Genomic DNA, 13,601 nt, shown 5'->3' with positions numbered 1-13,601 from the left:
TAAACACCCTAACAGTGCTCTGTTAGCATTTAAACATAATTCTGTTAATGTTGATGGTTTTTGTCTCGGATAATAAATTTCGAAATTTAACTTCACATCCATAATTATATATAATAAACAAATCGCTGCCTTAATCTAAAATTGAGTTTTTTTCAACTGAATACTAGAAAAAATATATCATTTCATTTAGTTTTTCTATCGTAACAAAACATTATCGCTTACATATTTCATTTATGAAATTTTCAATATTTTTTTATGTAGTAAGAAGGTGTTTGGTTTTAACCCTAAATAATAAAATAACTTTAATAAAAGAAACATACAATTATGAACAAATATTTATTGAAAAACAACATTAAAATTGTATGCAGTTTGTTAAGAATTTTAAAGGTTTGTTATGCAAATTGCATCCAGGTTCATATGGAAAAATAAAGGTCTTTTGTTGCCACTTACATGAAAATTTATTTTTATGTCACAAAAACGTAAACCAATTACGTTCGTTCTCTTTAAGAACGAAGACACATTTTCATTGTTTTTTTTTTTATTTTCGTTTTAGAGGTATTTCTATTACAACGTGGTCCACCATAATGTACAAGTTTGTGCGAAGAAAATGTTTGTTTTATTAATTTATTTTATGAACAATATTATAAAGGTCCTCTTTAATATATACATATTTCTCGTGATATTTATTTTAAACACAGGAGAAAAAATAAATATTCATAATAAAATAAACAATTTATTTCGCTCGATTTAATATCTCTCGAAATAGAAATCAATTTGAGCGCTCTTTTTACTCTGGTCACTTGACAAGTAATTATATGTATGTACAGTGAAACAACTAAGTAAAATTTTTCAAAATTTGTTATTTTCCTTGTCGATACCAGACCAATTTACAAACGACCTCGCTATCCCCTTCATTTTGACGATGTCCAAATGTGCAGAGTGCAGATCCTGTGGAATTTTTTTGCGAAGCTTTTCCGGTATAACGACTCTATGTTTAAATGTCAAACAATTTCCGGCTATTCTATAGTTGATTTGAGGTGACTTATAACCATAAGATTGGAGTGATTTGCCGCTATCCAGGATCCAGATTTCTCCAAGTTTGTCATATTTTCTACTTTCCGAAGAAATCTGAACAGAGCTCGTCGGTAGTTGATCAAATTGTTTTACCAAAATTTGTGTCAGTGGTCGGTTATAAGGTTAAGATGCCGGGCATACAAACACATTAAAAATTTCTAACTACCCACACAATGGTAAGGGCTTCCTTATCGATTTGCGAATACTTCCTTTCCGTGGTACTCAATGTCAGATTGGCGTATGCAATTGGTTTTTCACGACCATCTTGAAGTCGATGGGACAGGACAGCACCCAACCTTATTTGGCTGGCGTCCGTGGCGAGAATTAGTGGAAGTTCGGGGTAATAAGCCATTAAAACTCTAGATGATATTAACTCGTTTTTCATATCCGCATATGCTCTTTCTGCTTCTGCGTTCCAAATGAATTCTTTCTTCAGAAGTATATCCTCTAATCTCCTGTTGCGTGTGGATAAATTAGGTATGAAAGACCCATAGTAAATGGTTTTTCCCAAAAACAGCTGTAACTCCTCATGAGTTGTGAGTCGGGCAGCGTCCCTTACTGCTTACACATGCTTATTTCCGCTGCTGTCAATCTTATGCCCAAAAAATCGACGGCCGGTGCTGCAAATACACATTTTGATCGGTTTAACTTTAACCCTTTTTCCTGTAAACGATTTAATATTGTATCCAATGTATTCAATAATTCCTTAAAATTTGCAGCATAAATCAATATACCGTCGAAAAAATTGCAGACGTTGCGAATGCCTTGTAGCACAGATTCCATCGTTCGCTGCTATATTGCCGGTATATTTGCTGCGCCGTAGACTGCTCTAGTTGGTCGAATTAAACCGTGTGTTGGGGTATTCAGTGTTAGGGCGTGTTACATATCGTCATCAAGTTGTAAATATGAATAAGCACCAGTTATGTCCAAATGACAAAAAGCTTTGCTTTACGGGGTTTCAAAGTAGGTTTATAATTACCTGTTATTCTGATCCTGACGTCTTTCTTGGCAACAACATGAATTGTCGATGCCCATTATGAAAATTTTACCCTAATTCTTATGCGTATGTGTCCCTCAAGGCTATTGGGATCTCGGCTTCGCATCTTGTTTCAAATGTAGTTTGATCGGTGGCATGTCCTTCATACCAGCAGAACTACTAAAAATATCGTCAAAATTAACAAGCACATCTTGTTACCACTGAATTTCGTTTGGCGTTAGATGTGGTGCATGCATTTTCAATGTACTAACTGGTTCCGATGAAGAAAACAACCTTCTAAAATCTATCTCATTAACGAACTGTTAAGTCCACTTCTACCAAACAGTGAATCGTAATCACCATCAACGACGTATACACCCGACCGATGCCATTTATCTTATGTCCGGTGTAGCTTGTAAACTTTCTGCCCGTAGGCTGTATATATAAATTACCTAATACTGTCTTCAGTGTGGCTTCACTTATTATTCCACACGGGGCGCCTGAGTCCAATTCCATTACAACCTTTTCACCATTCAATAACACTTCCATCATGTGATTTGCAACCACATACTTTATACAATCTTTTAATTATCTCAGAGTAACATTGTTCACGTATTGTTTAACTCGGCGCTTCAGGTATTCTGCTCAAGGTTTTTTGTACATGGTTTTTGATGTACATCCTTTAAACGATACACATTGATATCTATTTTTAAGATATAGGGAAATCTAATTGAGGAATATAGAAGTAAGTCCAAAAGGTTAGCCGCTTAATAAACGGATGATTCAAATTATTTTGTTAATAGAATAAAAGGAAACTGCGTGTTTTTTTAATAATATTTTTTTAATACAATACTTTTCTTCCTTTAAGAAACAAAATTATAAATTTCCACTTTTTTAAATTAAATATGTAATTTTTTTTATAGAAAAGTTAAGTTTTTTCACAAATATTAGAAATTATTTCTTTTCATGTGAAATCCTTTTCTATATAAAGAAATTAAGTTAATTAATTTTATGATTTTTAGTTTTTTCAATGAGTTCCAGAATTCATAAGTTCAAATGAACAACATTTATTACTACTTCAAATGTAGCAATTAGCGAATTTTTTTGTGGAACTGATGTTAAATAAAACTACAGGTTTTTGGAGATAATTCAATGAAATTTGGTACATGATCTTCTATTGCCCCAGGGGCGAAGCCTATTAAAAATGGTTAATATCGGTCCATTATTATCTAGCCCCCATATAAGGCTTTTACGTTCATAATTATGTTTAATATACTCTTATTTCGACAAAAAGCTACTCTACATACTTAATTTCATGTTTCTGTGTTCAATATTATAGAGTACATTTTGAAAAACGAAAAAGTACAAAAAAGTCCAATTTTATCTGTTCTCGTTTAATTCGGATTCTACATACCTAATTTCATATTTCTAGGTTCAAACAAAAAAGTACCAAAAACTCCCCTTTTATGTCTTGTCGTCTAATAATTTAATTTAATATTCTAGAAATTTCAAAATTTACCTTTTGAAAAAAGAGTACCAGAAATTTTCCTTTTGCAGGTTCTCACTTTATCCGGGCTCTACATACTTATTTTAATGTTTCTAGGTTCAATATTATAGAAAACTTTAAAAGAACAAGTATGAATGTATAGTAAAACACGGCCGGCCTTTTGGTAACCTACACCAGTCAATATGTTAAAAATTGGGATTATTTAAAAAAATAAAGCATTTGATTTGTTTTTTAACTTTATTCCGAAATATTTAAACCTATTTTTGAAAAAAAGAAATTTTTACAAGAGGGCTCATAGGGAAGTAGTGGAAAATATGGTCCTATACTTATAAATGTTGGTAGAGAAATTCACGTCTACTTCCAAGTTATTTATGTAGAAGTTAAACGTGTTATTAGTGTTTATAAGAGAATTTTGAACTTCAAGTTTTTTTTCTGAAGGGGAGTTTGTATGGGGACTATATCATTACAAAAATCGGTAGTGTCATTGAAAGTTCTATTTTCAATAGGCTTCGTCCTTGGACCAAAAAAGCGTGTGTGCCAAATTTAATCCAATTATCTTAAAAATTACGACGATTCTAATAGATTCTTCAAATATTGCATTAATTACTTTTATATTCATTTGAACATTTTGAAGAAAAAAGGGCGTACCTTCATCTGGAGAGCTTAAAGCCCCAACTAAATAAAATTTTTCTTTGATTATGTATTTAATTTCGACTGGGGTGGCGAAGCACACCTGGTATTAGTTAGTTATATGAAGGGCTTATTGCAGTAACTCGGTAAGCCACCCACCATCACAATTTGATTTTATGAGCTTTTTGATTTTAAAGTGGCTTACCATGTTACTGCAGAAAAATAATTTCATTTATAATTATTTTATTTTGTTTATAAATTAAATTTCATATTGCGAAAAAATCGTATATAAAGTTTAAACTATATGCATAATATAAAATCATACTAAATTACAGGGTTCCAAATATTCATTCACTTAACATTCACGCACATGAAAAACGAAAAATTATTTTGTTTTGTTATCTTCCATTCGTGTACAAAAACAAACAAAAAAAGTTTGCTTTATTCATTGTTGCATGATACTATTTTTGATGTTTTTTATTTTCGCACAATATTGGGATAATAAGAAAAACTTTTTTTCATGCACATGGACATTTTTGAGAAATAAAATTTTTGTAAAAATCTCACAACTGAAAGAGCATAAAGTTTTATTTTGCACTAGCATTCTAAAATGAAATGTAAAATTTGTTTATAGTTCTGTTGATAAATAAATGTAAAATGTCGAGATTGAGAGTGTTCGTGTTTTTGCATGAAAGAATGAAATAAGAATATGTGCAAAGACTGGTTAAACAACAATTTTGTGTTTTTTATGATGCGTTGGATAAGTATGAAGGGAAAACAAAAAAACATTCTCTTGTTCTCTATCACAGAGCTTAAAAATATATTATGCTCTTGCCAACATACCTACATTCTTACATATATATGTATATATGAATATACGTATGTTTATTTCTGGTTTTTTGTCCGGTACTTGTCGTGCTTATTTTTCTTTTTTTCTTGCCAAAATTTTGTTTGTTTACTTTATTTTAAGTGAAAAGAATACACAGAAAGATACTTCCAAATAAATTAGAGTAGGGTAAACGAGAATGTTTTGTTGTGCAAACAAAAATATGTTGATCCGCACCGAAATAGGAATGTATTTATTTATTTGATTTTTAATTTTTTCAATACAAATTGTTTGACAAATTTGTTATAAGTTTCTATTTTATTTTTTATTTAAAATTTTATTAAAATGTTTGTTCATTCCCTCGATCATTTTTGAAGCTAGTCATAATAAGTTAGCAAAAAGTTAACTTGATTTTTAGTTAACTCACAAAATCCTACAGGGTATATATGTTGTTTTAATTAAAAAAAATAATAAACTACCTTTTTAGATACAAATTGCAGAGACCGTACTGGCAGTACCATCTACTCAGGTTTCTGTGGAGCGTTTATTTAGTGCGTTGTCTACAATATTAACAAAACTAAGATCAAAACTTTCCAAAATATACTTATACCAAACTTAACTATGAGCTCCTAAATTTTTCAAATATTGATATTACAGATAACATAATACCAAATGATTTTGCTTCTATCAATGAATAAATATGAATGTATATAAAATTTATTTTGTTTTAATAAAAATTATTTTAAAATTATCCTATCTGCCTAATTTCTCGATGACATAGTTTTACAACCCAAATAACAATTCTAGAAGGGGGATGGACAAAATGTTTTTCCTTCATACAAGCTTGGAGCACTCTAATGTGCATATGTATATACATATGTATGAACAGGGTCTCACATAAGTATTCGAATTTAGGTGTACATTGAAAAGAAACATAATTTAATAACACTTTTTTTGGTAAAATTAATAATAAAATTTGTTGTATTGTCTAGAGTGTCCTAAGGTTTAATATCACACTCTTTAAAATTTGGAAAAATTACATTTATTTAAATCACAAAAGCAGGTATTCGAATTTTTCCTGTATTTCACTTTTCAAAATATTATACAAAACACAAAAATTCGAATCGAATGTTTTTTTTTTGCTTAAAATGGTTTTAAGGGGTTATACCTATCAACCGAAAGGATATACATATATTTGGCCAAGGATCTAAACTAATTTAAGTAAATGTCAATTTTTCAAGTTTTAAAATGTGTGATATGAAACCTAAGGACTGTCTAGATAATAAAAGAATTTAATTTATTTATTTTGAACACAAAATATTAATAAATTTGGTTTCTTTTCATAATATACCTAAATTCCAATACTTATGTAAGACACTGTATATTTAGGTACACAATTTTTCATTAATCGTTATAAAACAAATAAAGCAGTACAATTAACTTAAATATAGGTATTTGAAATGAAAAAAAAAATGAAAAACAACACAAAACATCATTAAAGTAAACCGTTATGACAAAAACATAGACACAAGTTGTGCCTAACAACTAAAAATCAAAATATTTTTCCACATACATACGTATTGAATGCAAAAAAATGATGAAACATCTTTTGTTTGTGAAAAAATGAAAAAAAAAAAAAACAAACAAAAAATGAAAAAACATTTTTTGTTTTTTTTTTTTTCATTTTTGTAAAGTAGCAAATAAACCAAACAACGCACATATGAAAATAAGAAACAAACTACAAAAAGTCCGAACACATATTAGAAAAAACAAAAAACAACATTAATGAGTATATACTTTAATGAGAGTGATGAGAAGGCCTCTCAAATTTATACATTTTACATTTTTTACTTCTCAAAATTCATATACAGGAATATGTACCAAAATAAAAAAAATAAATGTTTACATTTAAGAATGCTTAAAAAGAAAACAATCCTTAGCTATTCATTTGCAAAAATGAGCATACAACAAAAAATTTTAAAAGTACACTCGTGTTTTTATCATAAATGTTTAAATTTATGTGTTCATAAAAGAATTTTTCTGAACCCTGCTAAATTACTAAAGACATTTACAAAAACCTTTTTCAAGCAATGGAAATTTCTAAAATTCATGTGCAAGTTTATCACAAATTTTAATCTGAATATTAAGTGCAAAGTCATTATATTTACAATATTTTTTGCCTATACCAAATCATACTACAGGACCTGTTTTTGCTATAGAATAATTAAGCTGTATTTAGCCAAATTTATTCTCATATATAAAGTAACTAAAAATATACCGAAATATAAATTTCATATTGAAAATAAAATTTATATATTTTTTTGAAGCAAGAACATGATAAGCCACTTTGAAAATGTACTAGAACTTGGTTTTTGAAAATAAAAAATATTCAATTATTTTTAGGCAGTAACTTGATAAGCCATAATTTTTTGCTAAAACAGTGGTTTCCACTTTATTTATGATGTCCATCTATTGGCATCCGATAGCAATGGACCTTAGATGATTATTCAGCGCGTTTAAAGTACAAATTTAAAAATTCCTATTTTATAAGAATTTTTTTAAACTTTAATTTTGATTTACTCAAAATTTTATTTTTGTGGCATACCGAGTTACTGCAATAAGCCCTTCATATATAAAACGTATGGTTTTTATATGCTAAAGTTTTAAATAATCTATATTTCACAATGTATTTCACAACTGATCTCAATGAGATAATTATATTTACTGATTTTTATTTTTCTGAACTTTAAGAGCAAGAATGATTCGGCATTAAATGATCTTGTTAGTGTATTAAAAAGTGTTGGTTTTTAGTATATTAAAACACACTAAAATTTAACAAAACTATGATCAAAATTAAGGAAAGTAAAGTTTTTTTTATTTTAACTTAGCACTGAGAAACATAAAGCTGAGCCTTTATAGTGACTATTTAGTTCATGTATTAGTTTCCAGTTTTTGTATATATTTTATTCATATAGAAGGCGCAATGCCTAGTTCGCCGCAATGGTAGTTCGCCAATTTATTACCCAAAATATTTACACGGATGTTAATGATCTTTCTGTTAATGGTATTTTCTTCAGTAAGAATAGGCAATATCAGTACTATATTTCTCCTAGCACTCATCCTTGCGTTATCCAGAATACATACATAGCATATTTACTTAAATACATATGTTGGTTATACAATATTTTTTTATTTTTGCAAGTTGCTCTAAAGTACATGCAGTGAAATATGCAAATGGGTTTCAATAGGTTTCATCCCTGAGATACCATCATGTAACAAATTTCACTGAATTATTTTCAAAATTCGGGGGTTAAGTTATGGGGGCTGAGTGAAATGATGGATCGATCTTAACCATTTGCAATAGGCTTCGTCCCTGGGACAGACTGTCGAGAGTTTTAACGTGAGCACCTGCCGTGTCGGCCTTATCCCACGGTGGTCTTTTTCATCCACAGGGTAGACTTGAGAACGGTCTACCATCGCCCCTTTGTCTTCAATGAAGACTCAGGTGGCAATTTTTGCACATTGGTTATGACCGGTCCATGCGCAAGTACTTTGCTGGAGTACTCGAGCTATCTAATCTCTTGCCAAAGTAGTCACGTTGAAAGACAACCACACTACTATGGCTCTATTGATTCGGCAACAGCACCTAGAGACGTAACCGGTGGACCGAAGCACGATCAATCAATAAGCCGTACCCATTGTTCTTACTCACAGTGACACGCTGTGGCAAGTCTGATATGAACAGAGTAAAGTCTGAACATATTTGGACAAGGCTCTCACGAAGGTGAAGGGTATAATAAAAGTAAATTTTTCGTGGAAACTATGATGGTTTTATTTTGTTCAAAAGTGTCTAATACCCCATTTACACATACATAAAATCAAGTACTTATGAGATTTCGAGTCAAATATAGTTGATTTTAACTAGATTACCCATACAAAACGAAATCGACTTCGTTACTAGATTCTAATGAATAACATGAATGAAAAGTTAATCTAAAATATAAGGTAATGTTATATTTAAATATCTAATATATTATTATAAATAAAATTTTAATAAATATCCCATTTTTCCATCTAGTTTGTTATATCACACACTTTTCGAGAAATATTATAAAATATGAAATCTATCTAAATGTGAAGAAGAATAGGTGTAAATGCAAAACGATTTTAAATGAAATCTACTAGATCTCGTGTATGTGTAAATGGGGTATAAAACTAACTGATGTAAAATTTTAGCCAAACCGGATAACGGGAACGTGCCAAAAATCGACTGAAAAGTGTAAAATTGGGTAAATATTAAGATATTAATATTATAATTGTTGTTGTTCTCTTCTTAAGAAAATTATTTTTCCAAAAAGGTATAAAATATTAATATCGAGCGACAAATAACAAAAAATATTAGTTTACTCTTTTTTGTGTAGATATTTTGATTAACATTAGTTTTGCAAAACAAAGATCAAACAATGCATGATTTTTGTATAAATGACTTGGGAAATTGTCAATAACTATATTATTTTGTTAAGTGCTGAAAAAATCTGACAACAGTGAACCCTCACATTTAAAAGCATCGTAAATCCAATAGGGCCGAAATTGCGATGGAATAATATATAAACATATTTCTTTTGAAAATAATTCCCTTCCCCTTGTAAGGAAAGCAAGGGGAAGGGAATAACAATGATACAAGATTTCCTTGAGTCCAAATAGCTTAAAAAATATATAAAGTTTTATCTGAACCAAAAATGTTACAGCATTTTGATACATAAAATATTTAAAATAATTTTGTTGGCAAGAAAATAATTCACTTTAATCTTATATATTACTAGCTATACCCAGTGTGGTTCGCTACCTAGAAACAATACAAATACATACTGACTGTTCCTCTATAAAGCTAGAAAATACTTCTTCGATCGCATTTAGTGGAACAGGCAGATACAAAACTCTTTACAATTTTTTATATTTACATTTTAGCGGAAACCCCTTTTCCCATTTCTCCAATTAGCAAACGATGGCTCAGAATGTTACATAAAATATTAAAAAAATTTTGTTCGCAAAAAAATAATTTATTTTAATCTTATATATTACTATCTATACACAGTGTGGTTCGCTACCTAGAAACAATACAAATACATACATACAAAACTCTTTATAATTTTTTATATTTACATTTAAACGGAAATCCCACTGCCATTTCTCCAACCAGCAAACGCTGGATCAGAAATTAATTTCAGTTTAAAGACGATTCTAATAGAACCGCTTCTATATGAACTATTTCTAGTGAAACCTGCCGCAGAATTGATGAAGTGGGATTAACAATTTACACTAATGGTTAGTAGCAGTGGAAAATTTTTCACTAATACTAATTTTTTTATTGGTAGTTAAAATATGTTTCACTACCATTATAGTCATTAAAAGTAATGTAAAATCAAAATGTCACTATAGTGGGATTTAGATTAGAGTTTTTGTATTTAACTTATACGGGAGGTACCTACAACCACACAGGAAAAATTAAACGAATACTTCCAAAAAATAACATTTATAACTACTTCAATAGTATCTCTAAGTGAATTTTTTTACCTTCTGTGAAAAAGGCGAGATGTTACTTTTTTTAAATTGAAAGTATATTTTTGTACTGAATTTTTTTGAATTAAAAAAAAATATTTTGGAATTGATTGATAAATGTGTGTAATTTGTTTATGTTAATATTATTTGAGTCAAATACACTTTCTAATAACTTACAAAAAAAGAACATACAAATTATTTCCTGAGAATGACTTAAGATGTAGTGAATTTGGAATCAAATATAAAAGATATCCATCATATGTCTTAAATACATTAATATCTCGGATGAAATTGAAGCACTACAAATTTTATAGTTTTCCAGATATACGAACTTTGGTACTAACTTTATATGAGGTTATTCGCCTAATATTTCACAAAATTTTCCATATTGACATTAAATTTTATGGTACAAAATTTGTAGCTGTTACAGTTTTCCAAATTTACCTCTCTTGGTATTGGCTGGCAATATAGGCGTTGGTGTCACACACCCATTATTGCTAATTCGCCCATTTTTCCCAGCATTCATATATGTATCAAACTTTCTAGTCATTTTCCGATATATACTACTCTTAATTTTTATTTAGTAAGTGGGCGTCTCACCTCACCTTCTTGGACTTTGAGAATTTCACTTACTGTAAAAATATCATACATACATTCATACATACATACGTACATACATACATATATACATACATACATATATACATACATACATACATACATACATACATACATACATACATACATACATACATACATACACACATACATACATGCATACATACATACATACATACATACATACATACATACATACATTCAAAGGAGTCTTGCAACCCCCAACTGTGTAAATCGCATTTTTTTTCTTCTCATAAAATAACTTAAAAATAATTATTTTATTACATTTAAAAAGCTTGTTTAGTGTCATAATTGTGTTCACAACATTCGCGAAGTGTTTCTATAAGTGTAGCGTTATTATTTGGTTTGTTTGTTTTACAAAACATTTTTTTTAATTAAAATTTAGTAAGTGGGCTTCTCACCTCACCCTCTTGGACTTTGAGAATTTCACTTACTGTAAAAATATCATACATACATTCATACATACATACATACATACATACATACATACATACATACATACATACATACATACATACATACATATATATATATATATATATACATACATACATACATACATACATACATACATACACACACACATATATACATACATACATTCAAAGGAGTCTTGCAACCCCCAACTGTGTAAATCGCATTTTTTTTCTTCTCATAAAATAACTTAAAAATAATTATTTTATTACATTTAAAAAGCTTGTTTAGTGTCGTAATTGTTTTCACAACATTCGCGAAGTGTTTCTATAAGTGTAGCGTTATTATTTGGTTTGTTTGTTTTACAAAACATTTTTTTTAATTAAAATTTTTTACTAGTTCAATGGAATGCATAGTTTCAAAACAACTTTTAAAAAATTTGAAAAAAAAAAAATAAAATTATTTTATACGTATGTATTTGTATCAAAAAACGCATTCACATGTTTACTTCTGCATGGAATTTAAAGAATTTAAAATTATTCTTCATTGAATTGTACCGGGAGAATGGAAAGTTAGTTTATCAAATTTTAGATCCGGCAGAATGATCATGCGTTCTAGAATAGTTAAGGAACATAAAACATTTTTTTATTTTTTATTATTGTATATCAACTATGTACATGAATAAAAAAATAATTTTTTATTTCAAATAAATATTTATTAAAAATTTTATTTACATTCTGTAACAAATGCGTGTAAATTACCTTAGCACAGAGATTTGTGAAAACAAAACAAAAAAATACACGTTATGTTGTACTTACCTAATGTCTCCCTTTTCTGTAATTCTATGAACAGTGCCTAATTTAGACAAATGCTCTACCATACGAGGATTCCATCCACCATGACCCTGTTGAAGTTTCATTAAAGCATCAACTTCTAGACAAACTTTAACACGATCCCCTACAGAAAACATTGGTTTCACAGTTGGAACTACTGGTTGTTGTTCTTCTAGATGGCCTGTTATATAAAATTTTATAGACAATTAGTTTTCATATTTTGTATAAGCTTACCTAAAACTGGCATATGATCTTTATAATAATATCCACCGGAAGTTGGTATAACGTATTTCAAGTCAATATTTCCTTTATGTCCTAATCGATAAACGTTAGTAGAACCACTAGTCCAAGAAACATTTGCTACACTTCTGCATGACTCATTATCCCAACCACGTATTTCCATAACACGTCCAGTTTTACCTGTACAATAAAATATATATAAATAATTAATTTCTTTTTTTTAATTTATTTATTTTAAAACTAATATTAATTTATTTTAATACTACTGCACAAATTAAAGGAAAGAAAGATTATAACCCAGAAAATTAGGCAAACAAATCAGGTCAATTTTTTGTTCGTTAAATTATGTAAATGAAACAATAAATATCTGTTTTATTACACCGTACAACAAATTGGGAAAAATTGCTGCACACATGAGCAAGATCCTATACGTTGGAAACTACATACTTGATATAGTTAAACTACATTTTTGGTTTTTTATTTTCTGATCGTTTCTTCCTTTAAAAGGACTTTAAAGTTTAAGAGGAAGAGTAAGTATAATTATATTTAGCTTAAATTTGGTTTGGTCTAGTAGGTCAATATAGGTATCGATTGAAAGAGGAGAATAACAGTATTTTTACAAATAAAATAGTTTTAAAATGTTAGAATAAAAAAAACTAAAAAAATATCCTTTTAAATTTTAATCCTTTTATATCCTTATTTTCTATGGTCAGTTTTTTTTAGAAAAAAAAATATATGTGATATTTACAAATATGGAGTTGCAGACTCCCAAATTTCATGTCTTTATCTTTATTAGTTCTTTGTAAAAAAATTAAAAGTTAAGATGTATTCAAATTAAAAAATTTTTGTTGAGAATATTTTGTTTAATTTTATTTATTATTTATACCAATTACCTACCCCCAT

At 28.9% G+C, this 13,601-nt stretch overlaps 1 protein-coding gene across 3 annotated transcripts in view; it reads right to left on the bottom strand.

The window, feature by feature from the left end:
- The window catches only part of LOC111685908 (E3 ubiquitin-protein ligase MIB2), an 89,869-nt gene that overhangs the window by 3,964 nt on the left and 72,304 nt on the right, over positions 1 to 13,601 (bottom strand). For all 3 annotated transcript variants that reach the window (XM_023448185.2, XM_023448186.2, XM_046949896.1), the window contains exons 6-7: positions 12,693 to 12,878; positions 12,444 to 12,639 (exon numbers count right to left, since the gene is read on the bottom strand). In XM_023448185.2, coding sequence (XP_023303953.2) covers positions 12,444 to 12,639; positions 12,693 to 12,878 — 382 coding nt within the window. The remainder of the gene's footprint in view (positions 1 to 12,443; positions 12,640 to 12,692; positions 12,879 to 13,601) is intronic.

This window comes from Lucilia cuprina, chromosome 2 (genome assembly GCF_022045245.1).
Source record: "Lucilia cuprina isolate Lc7/37 chromosome 2, ASM2204524v1, whole genome shotgun sequence".
Classification (NCBI taxonomy): Eukaryota; Metazoa; Arthropoda; class Insecta; order Diptera; family Calliphoridae; genus Lucilia; species Lucilia cuprina.
This window is presented reverse-complemented; position numbering and strand designations above follow the sequence as displayed.